This window comes from Chiloscyllium plagiosum, unplaced genomic scaffold (assembly GCF_037043375.1).
Source record: "Chiloscyllium plagiosum isolate Xiang-an unplaced genomic scaffold, Cpla_swu_hap1 HiC_scaffold_1, whole genome shotgun sequence".
Classification (NCBI taxonomy): domain Eukaryota; kingdom Metazoa; phylum Chordata; class Chondrichthyes; order Orectolobiformes; family Hemiscylliidae; genus Chiloscyllium; species Chiloscyllium plagiosum.
Genome location: NW_028270139.1, coordinates 46,506,394 through 46,523,502, shown reverse-complemented (window position 1 = coordinate 46,523,502; position 17,109 = coordinate 46,506,394). Strand labels below are relative to the sequence as shown.

Sequence of the window (17,109 nt, the reverse complement as noted above, 5' to 3'; positions counted from 1 at the left end):
GTGGCAGCTATTGAGAAACTGACTTGAGCTCAAAATAACGCTGAAGAGTCCAGAACTAGAGGGCATAGGTTTATGGTGAGAGGGGAAAGATATAAAAGAGACCTAAGGGGCAACTTTTTCACACAGGGAGTGGTACGTGTATGGAATGAGCTGCCAGAGGAAGTGGTGGAGGCTGGCACAATTGCAACATTTAAGAGGCATTTGGATGGGTATATGAATAAGAAAGGTTTGGAGGGATATGGGCCGGGTGCTGGCAGGTGGGACGAGATTGGGTTGGGATATCTGGTCGGCATGGACGGATGGGACCGAAGGGTCTGTTTCCATGCTGTACATCTCTATGACTTTATATCTACAAGGACAGGTGGAGATGCACAGCACATATAAAGGAACTGCAAATCATTCATGAAACTGACCTTTCGGGAATAAATGCCAACAACGATGTTCCAATGAACAACCCAAGCAAGACATACACAAGAAGCCAAACAACTATGAAAGCAGCATGTGGAAGAAGTCCAGGTTTCAAAGAAAATAGAAACAAAACTAAAACCTTTGAAGAGTTGAACAGGACATGAAGGTGAAGATATTGGACCAACAGAAAGCTAAATCCTTAACAGAATGAGAAAAATGCAGGTTATAAAAATAGAAACTTCAAAATGCTATACGAGTCTTTCCAAGTGCCCACTATAACTTCCTTAATATTGATTCAACCACTTTCTCCACAACAGACATCAAGTTAACTCTCCAACAGGTTCTTGTTTTCAACCTTCCTCTCTGCTTGAATTAGAGGGGTTAGATTTGTTTTCTCAGTTTAATTGAACCTTTTCTGAAACTACAGACTTGAAGAATTAACAACAATGCATTTACTAGCTCATTAGTCACTTCTTTTAAGATCCTTGGATGAAATCCATCTGTACCCTGAGATTTGTCAGACAGCAGCTCCATCAGTTTGATTTATGCTGCTTCCCTCTTGATTGTAATTTCATTAAGTTCCTTTCTCCTTTTGCCCATTTCCTTCATATCTACAATCAACTCTTCATTCCCATTCTCCAGAGGACCAATGCTCACAATTCTTACCCTTTACATTTTTAAGTACTTGTACAAATTCTCGCTTTCTGTTTTACATTCTTAATTAGCTTCTTTCCATTCTGTAATTTTGTCCTTCTGCTTAACCATTTAATCATCCTACATATTCTGTCCAATCATCTGACCTGCCACTTGTCTTTAAGTAGTTAAATTACTTTTACTTCAGTTTGATGTTTCCTTAACTTCTTTAGTCGACCACAGATTGTGGGACTTCCCTTTAGAATTTTTCTTTACAGCAGTAATGTTCTTATTCTGAACATTATTAAGTAGCCCTTTAAATGTCTGCCTCTGTTTCTCCATTGATCTATTCCCCAGTCTATTCCAGCACTTCAGCAAGACAGCACAACTACATCTTCTATTCATCAATTATAAACCCTCAACTTTAAAACAATCTCCTCTCTCTCATTATGATGAGGTCATCAACTTCTTTGGTGTAGTCAGATATCAAGCACTTTTTCCCCCCAAAAAACTTTACTCATTAAATTTGCAACAAAGTCATTTCAACTTAAACACTAGACAACTTTCAAGAAAATTCAACTTGTACAATTTTTATAATCTTCACACTTAGCAATGTGAATACATCCCATATAACATATGCAGGCTAAGTGCAAGACATTACAAATTATAATTCATGCAATCAATGGACAGTTCTCCACACAGCATTTCACTCTGACATACGCTATTACCATTTCAATACTCTTAATCTACAACAGAATTCTCTGATGTACACAGCCCAAGGTTTTAAAAAATTCCAGCTCCAAGGTATACTATGGCTAAAAGGCCTTAGACACAAACTTTTCCCATTAAGCCTTTACAGAAGCTGCACCAAACTTTACTACATCCCACAATGTGCAGTCCTGTATTTTGGAATGTGTAGGTCCGCAACATTCCGTCAAGGACAATCCTCACTCTGGCAGCGAGCTTCAGGCAGATTAAGGATTATCTTGCAGGAAGTGGCTGGTCCACCATGCGGAGATAATATTTGTCTCAGAGTGTGTCCTGGGAAGAGCCCATTGAGCATTCCAAAGCTGCTCAGGATGAACCTCAATAAAAACCATTGCATTTATTTTCAGACTTTCTCTGCAATGGACATTCCATGAGGAGATAGATAACAGTTTCTTCTCTACCAGTGTCACCTTTAGGGAAGCATGCTGAAGGAGTGTGATTTTGGGTTTGCAGAAAGGATCTGATGAGGTGATGAGGCACAGCCCAAATGACTCTGGTAGACTGGAGAAGGAACTGACAGGATCTACTGTCTCCTCTGCTTCTGGGCCTCAGGAGACATTACGTGCTGATCACCGCTTGATAAAGGTGTAGTCACAGAGACTTTCTGCATTACCTTACTCATGGGGGTCAGGTGATATGGCATAATTTAACTGTCTGGAGCTTTCCATGATAACGTGGTCAAACCCATCCTTATAAACACTGGAGACAGGTAGCAAACTTGGTGTTTGCATATTGAAGGACTAGGCTTGAAGAAGCTGCTCCAGAAGTGGTTACCAGGATGAGGGTGGTGTTGGTTCTTTTTCTCCCCCTTTATCTAGAGGGCTGTACATTGTGTCAATGTGAACAGGGTCCATTTTCATCCCCCAGATAAAGGGGAGGTGGACTGGGTGATTGCCACAATGTATTGTGGGAAATGGGTCTGACCTGCACCATGCATAGCAACATGGGAAGGGCCTTGTACTAATGACCAGGTTCTTACCCAGAATGGAGACAAAGCATCCCTCCCATGTGTTCAGATGTCAGACCATGGCTAATTATTCCTTTCCGTTTTTAATGTCGCAGCCTCTCTGATCCATATTCCTCAGTACCTTCATTTAATCTGAGCTCATGGTGATGGGGACAGAGGATCAATTTTCAAACAGCATGGCCTTGCTCATGCCTTGATTTATGTGGGCTTTGGCGATCAGTTTGTTCTGGTCACAGATGCTTACGCATCTGCACACTGACAGCTGTCCCGAACAGAAAATGGTGCCATCATCTATGTACAGGAATTGGAGAGCCTCCAAAAACCTGGAATAGTCATCCTTTCACACTTGCAGCCTTCCTGACAGACTGGCAAAAGCTCTATACAACATATGAATAGGGGAAAGAGGGCAGCATTGTCTGACTACAGATTTGATCAAAAAGCTTTCTGTTTCCATACATGTTGATGGTAACTGTGCAACTGATGTTTGCGTATAATCAAATCCAGTTACAGATTCCCTCCCTAAACCCAATTTTAGGCAGCACAACCAATATTCTGTCCTCCTGGTGCAGACCGATGAGGCAAGGTCACCTTTCAACCTCCCCGTCCCACAATAGGAGATCGTATCCCTGAGCAGCACAAGTCTCTCAGAGATCTTCCTGCCAAATACAACACAATCTGGTCAGGGTGAATCACCAACTCCACAGAACACCTGACCCCATCAGCTGGCTTTGGACCAGAAGTTGGTAATCCACATTCAGCAGTGAGATGGGTTTTTAAATTCTTCCCTCTTCTCCTTCCCACTTGTGGAAGTGGGTAATAAAGCCTTTCTTTATGGAATCGGATAAGCCGTCAGCCAGAAACATACTCTGAACACCTCCAAACAGGTTCTGCTTGATCAAGTCCTACAAAAATGAATATAACTTATCATTTTACTCTTCTCAAAGGGCCTTAATAGTTCCCCCAATATTGGTGGTTTGTCTAGACCTTGGTACAGATTTGTGACAGAGGGCAGGAATTACTGGGAGGTCAGTAATCCGTGGATTTCATATCATAGTCTATATTAAAGGATTTAATGATTCTCAAAATGTTAGACTGCAATGACTTCACCAAGTCATCCTTTTCCTTCAGGCTGTTAGTCCCAGAGTTCTCTCTGTATCTTCTGGAAGTAGAAATGTAAGCATGTCTCATCCCACTCCACAAACTCTGACCAGAGATGATCTCAGAGGTTCTGAGACCATGAATAAGGCATGTTCATTCATGTCTCTGAGATCCTCATTGATATCAATCCCCACTGACTGCAGCTGGAGAAGATAGTGCGTACTTTCCTGGAGTCAGCACGTTTCCTTCCGCTCCTCTGTCACTTTCTGAACACTTTTGAAGATGAAGAACCTCTTGATGCTCACCCTGATTGCCTCCCACTAGAGTCCTGGAGAGTCAAAGAGACTTGTCACCGTTATCCAACCTTTCGACGCTCTTAAGTTCCTTGATATTTCCTGAGGTAGGTTTCCTTGTTCTTCTGGGAGCCCTTTGTCTCCTCCAGGAAGACCAGTCAGGGAGCAGACGGCAAGGGTCAGAGAATACCAACTGGACCTTGTTAGATCTGACCGTGAGCACACCGTACACAAATAGGAAGTCTATCCTGGAACAGAAAGACCAGTCTGGCCTTGACCAGGTGTATCTAAGCAGCGTAAAATCTAATCTAATATAGTCTAGTCTAAACAGTGATGCTTCTTACAGGATTGCTGAAAATGTTGTGCAGTCTGACATCTTTTACCATTTCTAGGAGCGCCAGATTGTCTAGCTACAGCAGCGATGCTGTTGTAATCACTGCCTAGATGGCAGCAGCCCCAGGTGCTGCTGAAGGACATCCAGTTGCCCGTGGTTTGGAGACAAGGAGAACATGTTAATTAACCAGAGCAGGGCATTTTTGTACATTGCATCTGCTATGATGAAATGCTCATTCATCAACTCCTGAATGTTAGAGGTAGTGAAGTCATCTGCTCACAGAGAATATCCAGGCCAGAGTTCACCAGATCGATGGTCCCTGGTCTACTATTGTGAGCTAAGAGGCAAGGTGCAGTATCACACACAACTGCTTTAATATTGGCCAGGTAATCAAAGGTTCAAACATCGTATAGTGGATTTAACACTATGCACATTAATGGAGTGATCTTTACACTCATTTTAAAGTCCATTTTTTTCCCCCAATTGTCCTCACCATTTGTCTTTTACAGTACTTAGGGCTGTTCCTGCACCTCTGTAGTGATTAAAAATTATTTCACCTGTAATAGATTAAAGAAACTGCTTTGGTCTGACCCATTTGAACTAAAGAGTCCCTGGATGTTATCAGTGGTTTCTTGCCAAGGGCAGGATTTAGACTGCTTCCCTGTTGTGGGGTCCTCCTTTGATCCAATTGCTTTGGCAGAGGGCTTTGTGGGTGGATAGTTGCAGGTCTGCTTAGTCCTGGTCACATTTACATTCCAATGCACATGTTGCTCCTTATTTTTTGCTGCATGCTGCTGGAGATTCTTTTGTAAAAGACAGGTCTGCAACAAGAGTGATAGACTTTGAGCTGCTCATAAAAGACCTGGTAGCAATGCAACTGGACGGAGGATCACTCCATTTTGATTTACCTTCCGAGTTACCTCGACTTGCCTTTTGCTGGTCCAGATCTCAAACACGCCTGTAACTTCAGTATACAGTTAGGAACTTGACAATACCCTCAATGGGGTGGAGTGGGTCAGATTGTCACCACTGAAAAAGATACAATCCACTGGGGTAATTCCTTCTTAATCCTTCAATGACACCTATGGGCATCACTGGTTATAGCCAACATTTTCCAGCTCATGCTCTCTCCACTTCTAGATAAGATCCAAAGTATTTATTTAATATCTGAGCCCTGTCCCCTGTTTCCATGCACACTTTTAGCACCTACTCAGCTACATGTCTGCTTTTACTACTGTTTTACTCCCACTTGCTACCTTTGTGTCTTTATTATAAACTAACTTATAAAATAATATCTTAAAAAGTTGGAAACATGACACTCCAGAAACAATTTGTCAGGGCCATAAATATTCCACAGCAGGAATAGGTTTCTCAGCAACATTTAGTATGCAGTTAAATATCCAATTACACTCTATGCAACATTTTTCAAGGGTTTCTACAGTGAGACAAAAATAATAAACATTGTTAATTCATAGAATCTTCACAATGCAGAAAATGGCCATTAAGCCCATTGAGCCTGCACTGACCCACCAAACAGCATCCCACCCTGACTCAGTTCCCCATCTTATCTCCATGGCCAATCCACCTGACTTGCACATCCTGGACATTATGGGGAATTTAGTATGGCCAATCCACCTAAACTGCACGTCTTTGGACTGTGGGAGGAAACTGGAGTACTCCATGGAAACCCACACAGGCATGGGGAGAATGTGCTGACTCCACACAGAGAGTCACCCAAGGCCTGGGAATTGAACCTGGGTCCCAGGTAATACGAGCCAGCAGTGCTGACCACTGAATCATCATGCCACCCTAACATCAGACTCTGACAGATTTGTATAAATCTCTTTTTTTTATATATATTATAGCCCCTTCTACACTTCTAAGTAAGTACATCACTTACATTTCTCGTGTACAGATTATTCTATGTTTATTTTCAGATTCTTGCCCATGGCTGTGGATATAAATTTTACATTATCACATACATCACTTTCTCATTACTCTATATCTCCCTTTAAGTATAATTTCAACTTTTTCATTAACATGTTTAACCTTTTATTTACATTCTCATCACTGCCTCCCAAAAATAATAAATTAAAAAGTTAAACTTTGCATTAGCTTTAAAACTCTCCCCGATCTTGATCTTTTCATTGTTTATCAAAGATGATGATCTTTAATCAGTTCATTGACTCAATCCTCATTTAATGAGATGATTGATACAGTCTTTCTGTTATCATCCCAGCGCTTGTGTTATTTTGGCTTTTAATAACGTTAGGATGTCTTTATTGCTCATGAATGTTCCAAAAGGTGTTTGATCTAAATAGGATCCTGTCTGTACAGTTTGTTTAAGGACTGTGCCTTCAGACTTTTGGTCTCTGATCCATAAATTTCAACCTACTATTATAATTGATTTCACTGCACCCCTAGAATCTCTGACAATCCTCAGTTTCCTGTTTAACTTCATGCGCACACTTGAGAAGAAAATGACAGCAAAGCCTGACAATTTCACAATTACTACCATAAATCTCAGCTCTTAATAAACGTGGTTGTTGTTGTGATGGATTCCACTAATTTATCTGCACTATTCATGAGCAAAACTAAACACGGTTATTGTACATAGCACCACCAAGTGGATGATACCAACCAGAATGAGCCATGTCATTTGATATGGGAAGCTGGAATAACACTGTGCAAGAACAAATATCTGGTGGCATCTATCTGTCTCAGGAAATGCTGTACCTCATTCAGCTGAGCTGTATGTTATTTCTGAACTGAACATTGTTCTGGTTGTAGAGAATGATTCATGAATGGTAATCACTTCCAAATCTGGCACCGATGACCAGTTACTGATGTTTTTTTTCCCTGCATCTGGTCATTAATTTTAGATGAAGCTGTTTCACCTGATCCATATCATAGCTTGGAAAATTGAGCCATTACTTCTACATGTGCCACAGCACAAGCTCTGCTGACCTGGTGCTGCACTTCACTGCAGTAACTTCGCAATGTTGCTCATTTCCAATCCTATGCATTACTGGTTTAATGCTCCACTAGAATGAGCAACCAGTCAACAGCTTGCACAAAGAAAAGTTATGGAGAAAGGAATCTCCCCACCCAGCTCCTGCCCTTTTAGTTAAAAGTAACTTTGACATAGATATAAACTCTGAAGTGTTGGAAATGTCAGACCTCCAAAAATATAATGGTAAATGACAATACACGTTGCAACAAGTGAAGGCTGTGTATCAATACAGGATGTGCATTGTCAAGAATAAAGGTCAGATCAGATACAAAGGGTCTAATTTCCTTCTTTTAACACAATTCTAACATCTGCTTTATGATCATATTGACATTTTATTGTTATGACTAGTGAATAAGAATACTCTTCAGATCTATATATGTCATTAAAATCGACAGAATATGAGAATCAAAATCAGAAATTGCTGGAAAGATTCAGCAGGTCTGGCAGCATCTGTGGATAGAGCAAAGTTAACATTTGGAGTCCAGTGACATTTCTTCAGAACTTAAAAGAATGAGACCATATGAGAATGATGACTTATTAGAACACAGAACAGGCCCTTTGGCTCGCAATGTTATGCAGAGGATTATTCCTAATCGAAAATAAAATAATCTAACCTACGAACCCCTCAATTCACTGCTGTCCATGTGCATGTCCAGCAGTCGCTTAAATGTCCCTAATGACTCTGTTTCCACCACCACCGCTGGCCAACGCATTCCATGCATTCACAACTCTCTACGTAAAGAACCTACCTCTGACATCTCTAAACCTTCCTCCTAATATCTTAAAACTATGACTCCTCATGCCAGTCAATCCTGCTCTGAGGAAAAGTCTCTGGCTATTGACTCTATCCATGCCTCTCATTACCCTGTATACCTTGATCAGGTCACCTTTCTTCCTCCTGCCGTCCAGTGAGAAAAGTCCAAACATAGTCAATCTCTTTTCGTAAGACAAGTCTTCAAGCCCAGGCAGCATCCTGGTAAACCTTCTTTGCAACCTCACCAAAGCCTCCGTATCTTTCCTACAATAGGGCGACCAGAACTGGACACAATATTCCAAACGTGGTCTCATCAGGGTCTTGTAGAGCTGCAGCAAAACCTCGCGGCTCTTAAACTCGATCCTCCTGTTAATGAAGGCCAAAACACCATATGTTTTCTTCACAACCCTATCCACTTGGGTGGCAACTTTTAAGATCTATGCATGTGAATACCAAGATCCCTCTGTTCCTCCACACTGCCAAGAAACCTGTCTTTAATTCTATATTCAGCATTCCAGTTCGACCTTCCAAAATGCATCACTTCGCATTTATTCAGGTTGAACGCCATCTGCCATTTCTCAGCCCAGCTCTGCATCCTGTCTATGTTGTGCTGCAGGCTGCAATAGCCCTCCATACTATCAACGGCACCTCCAACCTTTGTGTCATCGGCAAATTTACTAACCCACCCCTCAACCTTCTCATCCAAGTCATTTATAAAAACTACAAAGAGCAGAAGCCCAAGAATAGAGCCCTGCGGGACACCACTCACCACTGACCGCCAGGCAGAATACTTTCCAACTACAACCACTCTCTGCCTTCTGTCAGCCAACCAATTCTGAATCCAGATAGCCAAATCTCCCTGTATCCCATACCTCATGACTTTACGAATGAGCCTACTATGGGGAACCTTACCAAATGCCTTGCTGAAGTCCATATACACCACATCCACTGCTCAACCTTCGTCGACCTATCCCGTCACCTCCTCAAAGAACTCAATAAGATTTGTGAGGCATGACCTGCCCCTCACAAAGCCATGCTGACTGCGTTTAATCATGCTATGCGTTTCTAAATAGTCATAAATCCTATCCCTCAGAATTATTTCCAAAACCTTGCTGACCACAGACGCAAGACTGATTGGTCTGTAATTGCCAGGGATTTCTCATTTGCCCTTCTTGAAAAGAGGAACAACATTCGCTTCCCTCCAATTCTCCTGTACGACTCCCGTGAAGAGTGAGGAAGCAAAGATCTTCGCCAGACAGTGAGTCTGGCGTTATTAGTGAGCTAAAATTGATTAACTTTGAGCACCATCACATTTGCCTACCTGATCTCACATTTATATTCCACAAGTCTTCGCTGTGTCACTGAGATGTGCACATGATGATAATCAGTAATGCTCTTCACTGCATTCCTTAGAGCACACAGCTGAAAACAGAAACCATTGCAGAGTAGTCACTTGAAGAAACATTTAACACCAGTTTGACACTAAGTAGAGTTGATTGGTTTCACACTCCAAGAACAAGAAACTAATAAAAATGAAATGAAATGAGAAACCTGTTTTTTATCTTTCCTGCAACTGATAAGTCACAGACTTCCTATAACTGACTGTCACCTTGTATCTCTTAACAACCAGCAAAAGCATCAGGAGAAAGATGACTGAGGCAATGTGCTGGCCAGTAGAAGTCATAAATCAGCAACAGAACCTGGGAAAAAACGACTAATGATCTGTCTTTCTTGTTTGTTCCTCCTGCCCATGGCCTACTTTTCCTGTCCGTTTGTCTGTCTGCGTGGAAGGGGGCGTTCATAAGGGGAATTAGAATTTCAATTAGTAATGTCATATGCCAATAGTTTAGAATGGTTTACCTATAGCGGACATCTAATTACTTGTAATAAACAGTAATTCTTGTTCAGTATAAGAGAGAGATGACCTACGATCAGGATGCAGAAGTGATTTGGGTAAAGATGAGAAATTATAAAGTCAAGAAGACACTCGGGGAAAAAAGTCCAGACCGCCTAAAGTGGCAACATGGAGAATAAAGAAATAAATAATGGAAACCTTTCAGCAATAACCATGGGGGACTTTAATTTTCGTGAAAATGAAAACAAAATCAGATGGACAAAGGTAACCTAGAAGAGTTTACAGCAAGTTTTCGGAGAGTGTCTGAGAACGGTATGTTCTGGAGCAAGTCAGTGAGAAGACTATATTACAACATGTTTTATTCAATTAGGCAGGATTAATAAATGATTTCATAGTGAAAGCACCTTTAAGTAGCAACCATTTGATTAAATATTACATTCAGTTTGAGTGGAGAGGAGTGAATCCAAGACTAGTATTACAAATTTTAAATAGGACAATTATGAGGGCATTGTGGGTGTGGCATTGTTAATCAAGGGTAGTATTGCAGTAGCTGAGATAACATGTGAGGACTCATCCACTAAGGTAGTTCTGGCTAAAATCAGAAACAGGAAAGGAGGTCACCTTGTTGGGAGTTTTCTGTAGGCCTCTGAATTGTTCCTGGGATGTAGAGGAAAGGATAGCAAAGGTGATTCTTGTTAGGAGCGAGTAACAGGATCATTGTTATGGGGGACTTTAACTTCCCCAATATTGACTGAGAATACTATAGTTCATGTATAGTATGGATGGGTCAGTTTTTGCTCAAATGTGTGCAGCAGGGTTTACTGACACAGTATGTAGACAGGCCAACAAGAGGCGATGCCATATTGGATTTGGTACTGGGGAATGAACCCAGCCAGGTGTTAGATTTGGAGGTAGGTGAGCACTTTGGCGATAGTGACCACAATTCGGTTATGTTTACAATAGCAATGGGCAGGGATAGGCATATACCGCAAGGAAAAAGGTATAACTGGGGGAAAGGCAATTATTATGCAATTAGGCACGATTTAGGATGCATGGGATGGGAAAGGAAACTGCAGGGAATGGACACACTTAAAATGTGGAGCTTATTCAAGGAACAGCTACTGCGGGTCCTTGATAAGTCTATACCAATGAGGCAGCAAGGTAGTAGTCAAGAGAGGAAGCAATGATTTACTAAAGACGTTGAAGCTCTTGTCAAGACAAAGAAGATGGCTTAGTGAGGATGAGGTGTGAGGGCTCAGTTAGGGGAATTGAGAGTTATAAGTTAGTAATAAGATCTAAAGAGAGAGCTATGGAGAGCCAGGAGGGGACATGAGAAGTTGTTTGTGGATATGATCAAGGAAACACTAAGGCCTTCTATAGGTATATCAGGAATAAAAGAATGACTAGAATAAGATTAGGGCCAATCAAAGACAGTAGTGGAAAGTTGTGTGCGGAATTTGAGGACACGAGGAGGCGCTTCAAAGGGCAATGTTAGTGAGAATACAGAGATACAGGCTACTAGATTAGATGGGATTGAGGTTGACAACGAAGAGGTTTTAGCAATTTTGGAAAATCTGAAAATAGATCAGACCCCTGGGCCGGATGGGATTTATGCTCGGATTCTTTGGGAAGCCAGGGAGGAGATTGCAGATCTTTAGCTTTGATCTTTTTGTCATCATTGTCAACAGGAGTGTTGCCAGAAGACTGGAGAATTGCAAATGTTGTTCCCTTGTTTAAGAAGGGGAGTTCGGCCAACCCTGGTAACTATAGGCCAGTGAGCCTTACTTCGGTTGTGGGTAAGGTGTTGGAAAAGGTTATAAGAGATAGGATCTATAATCATCTGGAAAGGAATAACTTGATTAGGGACAGTCAACACGGTTTGTGAAGGGTAGGGCATGCCTCACTAACCTTAGAGTTCTTCAGGAAGGTGACAAAACAGGTGGATGAAAGTAAAGCGGTTGATATGGTGTATGTGGATTTCAGCATGGTGTTTGATAAGGTTCCACACGTAGGCTATTGCACAAAATACGGAGTTTCGGGATTGAAAGTGATTTAGTGAATTAGATCAGAAATTGGCTAGCTGAAAGAAGACAGAGGATGGTGGTTGATAGGAAATATTCATCCCGGAGCTCAGTTACCAGTGGTGTGCCACAGGATCTGTTTTGGGTCCACTGCTGTTGGTCATTTTTATAATTGATCTGAATGTGGGCGTAGAAGGATGGGTTAGTAAATTTGCAGATGACACGAAGGTAGGCAGAGTTGTGGATAGTGCCAAAGAATGTTGTGGGTTACAGAGGGACATAGATAAGGTGCAGAGCTGAGCACAGAAGTGACAAACAGAGTTTAATGCGGAAAAGTGTGAGGTAGTTCACCTCAGAAGAAATAACAGGAAGGCAGTGTACTAGGCTAATGGTAAAATTCTTGGCAGTGTAGATGAACAGAGAGATCTTGGTGTCCAGGTGCATAAATCTTTGACAGTTGCCACCCAAGTTGATAAGGTTGTTAAAAAGGCATATGGTGTGTCGGAATTTATTGGTAAAGGGACTGAGTTTTGGAGCCATGAGGTCATGCTTCAGCTATACAAGACACTGGTAAGGTTGCACCTGGAGTATTGTGTACAGTTCTCGTTACCGTATTATAGAAAGAATATGGAAGATTTGGAAAGGGTTCAGAGGAGATTTACTAGGATGTTGCCTGGTAAGGAAGGAAGGTCTGATGAGGAAAGGCTGAGGGAACTGAGGCCGTTTTCATTGGAGAGAAGAAGGTTGAGAGGTGACTTAATCGAGACATATAAGATAATCAGAGGGTTAGATAGGGTGGACAGTGGATGGTGAAGGCTAGCATGAGGGGACACAGCTTTAAATTGAAGGGTGCTAACTTTAGGACAGATATCAGGGTAGTTTCTTTACTCAGAAAGTAGTAAGGGCGTGGAACAGCCTGACTGCAACAGTAGTAGACTTGCCGATGTTAAGGGCATTTAAATGGGCATTGGGTATGGATAATAATGGAATGATATAGGTTAGATGGGCATCAGATTAATTTCACAGGTTGGCGCAACATTGAGGGCCAAAGGCCCTGTGCTGTGCTGTAACATTCTATGTTCTATGTTACAAAGGGAAATTGATAGATTATTCATGTGGAGAAAGGTCTACCAAATGGAGTATCATGTAGGAAAATGTGAAACTATCCATTTTGCCAGCAAGAATATAAAGAAGCATATAATCTAAATAATGAATTACTCCAGAGCTCGGAGATCGAGAAGGATCTGGATGTCCTACTGCCTGAATCACATGGAGATGCAGCAAATAATTATGAAATGTAATAGAATGATGTCATTTGTTGTGACAGAAATTGAATGCAAAGTAAAAAGGTTATGCTCTGGTTATAAAGTACCTTGATTATCCCACATCTGGAGAACTATGTACTGCATGGATGCTCTTATTTAAGGAATGGATTAAATAAGCTAGAAGCAGTTGAGAGGAAGTTTAACAGACTAATACATGGAAAGGCAGGCTGTCTTGTGAGGAAAGGTTGGACAGACTAGTTTTTTTATCAACTGAGGTTAGAAAAGTAAGAGGTGACTTGACTGAAAGATATAAGGCCCTGATAGATCTTTACATGGTAGATGTGGAAAAAAGATGTTTCCTCTTGTGAGCAAATCTATTAATAGAGGCAATTGTTTAGAATTAAGATGTCATCCATTTAAGACAGAGACAAGGAGACTTTGTTTTCACAGAGGATTGTGTACCTTTGGAATTCTCCTCCCGAAATGGTGGTGGAAGCAGAAGCTTTGAACATTTTAAAGGCAGCAGTAGACAGATTCTCAATAAGCAAGGGTTATTTCTTCTATTGAAGAAATAGAATAATCACATCAGCATGATCTTATTAAATGGTAAAGGTTACTTGAGCGGCTGGGTAATCAAATTTGTATGTTTGGATGAAACTCACATTGATTGTTGGAAAACCCATTTGTATGACAGCGTCTTGTAGGGAAGGAAATTTGCCATCCTTACATGGTATAGTTTACAATGTAACCCCAGACTCTCAGTAAGGTGGTTAACATCCAACTTCCCTTCCAATTGCCTATCAATGTCAGTTCAAAGGCAATTTGGAATGATCAATAAATGCTGGCCTTGCCATCTGCCATGAAGGAATAAAATGTGTTGGCTACCCCTCCAATTGTATTTTGATTTACTCCCTCCTCTCCTCTTCACTTCACTTTGTCGATCACAAAGGCATTGTCCTTGAAGTGAAGGGCAGTGCTTGTCACTGGCCACTCAGGTGTTTTTTGCTTCCTGGTAGTGGAATATGAATAAAGTTTTATGCACTTGTTTTTTCATTGTGTCCTACATCCACACACACACACAACAGGGTGCTGGGCAGAAAGAAGCACTACTGGTGTTTGGCAGCACTGAGGGATTTAAATAAAGAAAAGAAAAAAAAAACAGAAGATTAAGGAAATTTCTCCTTAAAAAAAAAGAGAAAAAAATAAAATGGTTGGCCAGTTAAAGGCTCAGCTTCATCTATCTGGGTAATGCTGCATGCTGCAGAAAAGCCACTTGAGGCACTTTGCAAGCCTTGCCTGCAAACCCACTGTCAAATAACAGTACTTTGTGTCCATTATACCAAAAGCAGTGACTGAAACTTCAGCATTTGATGAATGAATGCAGTGTTAGAAAAGAAATTGCTTTGTCAATACCATTTGATATTGAGCTATAGTATTGGGTCTTCACTTGCCCTGTTGGAACATCTGAATTGAAGTTATAGTGCTACCTGCAAGTTAGGAAGGACATTTAAAATCTTCAGCTGCGAGGCACTTTCACTTATAGCTCTTACAGCTGATGTGACATTTGAGGTTATAATGGTCATTCCATCATACCTCAGTCTCATACCTTGTCAGAGTAAAGGCCAGCAAGATTATGTTGCTGTCGACACAGGTACTGATCATACAGCTGGACTAACTTGGCTGCCAACACATGCTCACGGCTAAACATGGGGTGGTGTGTGAATACTATGCCAGAAATATCGATGTCCAGTTGAAAACGTCCCTGTAGTTCCATTGAACCAGCAATGTATCGATTATCATCAATGGACTTCTCAGCCTGCAATTACAACACAAACAGAACTTGTAAAAATTAGGGAGTCTGCCACAAATATACAAACTCACACTCCCAGAAATTATAACAGTCAGATTGCACTTAAAGCTGAAGTGTTTTAGCTGCATCAATGTTAATTCGTGCAATTAAATGACCGCTCAGTTGTTGTTGACAGGAAATGAGGTGACCCAAAAACAGTTTATTTATTCAATTCCATTCACAGGGACTTGTAAAGATCTGAACAAAGTATGATTAACAAAACTGAGGGCACAACAAATTAGCGCTGACTTTACAATACAAGTAACTAAGTGGATGGGAGAGAAAATTGGATGGGACACAAAATAGATAAAAGGGTATGTTCTCTTGTTCCTGGAATGTGGTAATTGATGCCACAAAGGGATCTAGACTGAAGTCTCAGCTTTTCACCAAATCAATATTAATGACTTTTATTAATCATCTGGGCAGTAAATGGCAGCCTTGCCAGCAACTCTCTTATCATATCACTGCCTTTTCACATTACCATTTTTCAGAGAGAAAGTGCACACTAGCAAAATTGTCAAAGCAAATTTAACAGTTTCCTTGATGGTTTTACGGATCAATTCACTATTTAATGTGACTTTAAGCCGTGAGCTAATTCAGACAAGCGAGTTCACTGCAACAAGAGGAACAGAATGGCGAGACTACAATCAACACCCGCATACCTTAGTGAATGAAGGAGGTATGAGGAAATACCAGTCCGTATTCTTCGCTTTAATTGTGATCTTTGGGCCATTGGAAAATATGTTTCAGCAGATGGTGACAGGATAAGAGGTCAAATGTCTCCATTTCCACACACTGCTATAACACTCAAAGCCTAGGCTCAGACGTGAAAAATAATAATTTTGCTGGCACCACAGAAGGCTTCTGGTGTTGGTACACTCTACCCCAACAAACATGAATATATAAAAGTGGGAAAGGAGGGGAACTTTCCTTTGCAACAACACAACGTTAATAGTGCAAAACAAACATTTTCTGACTGAATGTGAGGAAGCACTGATTGATAGTAATTAGCAAAAGAAGCGATAGTCACAGAAAGAGAAACATTTCATGCACGAGTGGTTAAGATCTAGGGCATGCTGCCAGACATGTGGGTGAGGCAGATTCAGTCAGGATATTATCGGAAAAGGAAGACTGAGCAGTGCTATGGGGAGTAGCCAAGGGAATGTCTCTGCTGAATTGCTCATTAGGTCAGCCGATGCAGGCATGATGACTTGAATGGCCTTCTTCACTGCTTGAACAATTCTGCACACCTGTGATTCATAAATAAAGAAGACTAGAGGCCAGGAACAATTTGGGAACTGAAAATTGGAGGGACAAGGAGAGAAGATTCATATTAACATTGAAGTCACTATTATGATTCCTGAGCTTGTGGGTAAGCTAAGCTATTTTTGAACTGGCTGACCAAGCAGACTCCACTTTCAGGCAGAGATGTCAATTGTCCAATGAAGCACAAAGAACCATAACACTCAACCTGAAAGTTATCTAATCCTGGAACAGCTGACTTATTATGACTTTTGACCAAGTCCAAGAATTATTGACTCAGGCATTACGCTGTGCACACAAATTTATATAATATATGTATATATATATATATATATATATATATATAAGATACATAAACATGAAGTTTCATACCAGAAACTCAATGCATACCTAGCATTGGAAGACAATAGTCCACAGCTTCCACATTCGCACAGTGAACTGTAACCTTGCAAGAATATGACCAGTGATATGAAAGGGAGCATTTTCTTTGGGATGGATGCTGTAATGGTGGCTTACAAGGAGAATTCTACTTGCCCAAAGTAGCATGGAAAAGGGGCTTTTTCACAAAAACATTTGAAAATCAATGTC

General features: G+C 41.0%; 1 protein-coding gene across 1 annotated transcript in view; it reads right to left on the bottom strand.

Moving 5' to 3' along the window:
• cc2d2a (coiled-coil and C2 domain containing 2A) overlaps positions 1–17,109 on the bottom strand; it is a 196,464-nt gene that overhangs the window by 85,340 nt on the left and 94,015 nt on the right. Inside the window, exons 14-15 of the mRNA XM_087986613.1 lie at positions 15,016–15,225; positions 9,590–9,690 (exon numbers count right to left, since the gene is read on the bottom strand). Coding sequence (XP_087842739.1) covers positions 9,590–9,690; positions 15,016–15,225 — 311 coding nt within the window. The remainder of the gene's footprint in view (positions 1–9,589; positions 9,691–15,015; positions 15,226–17,109) is intronic.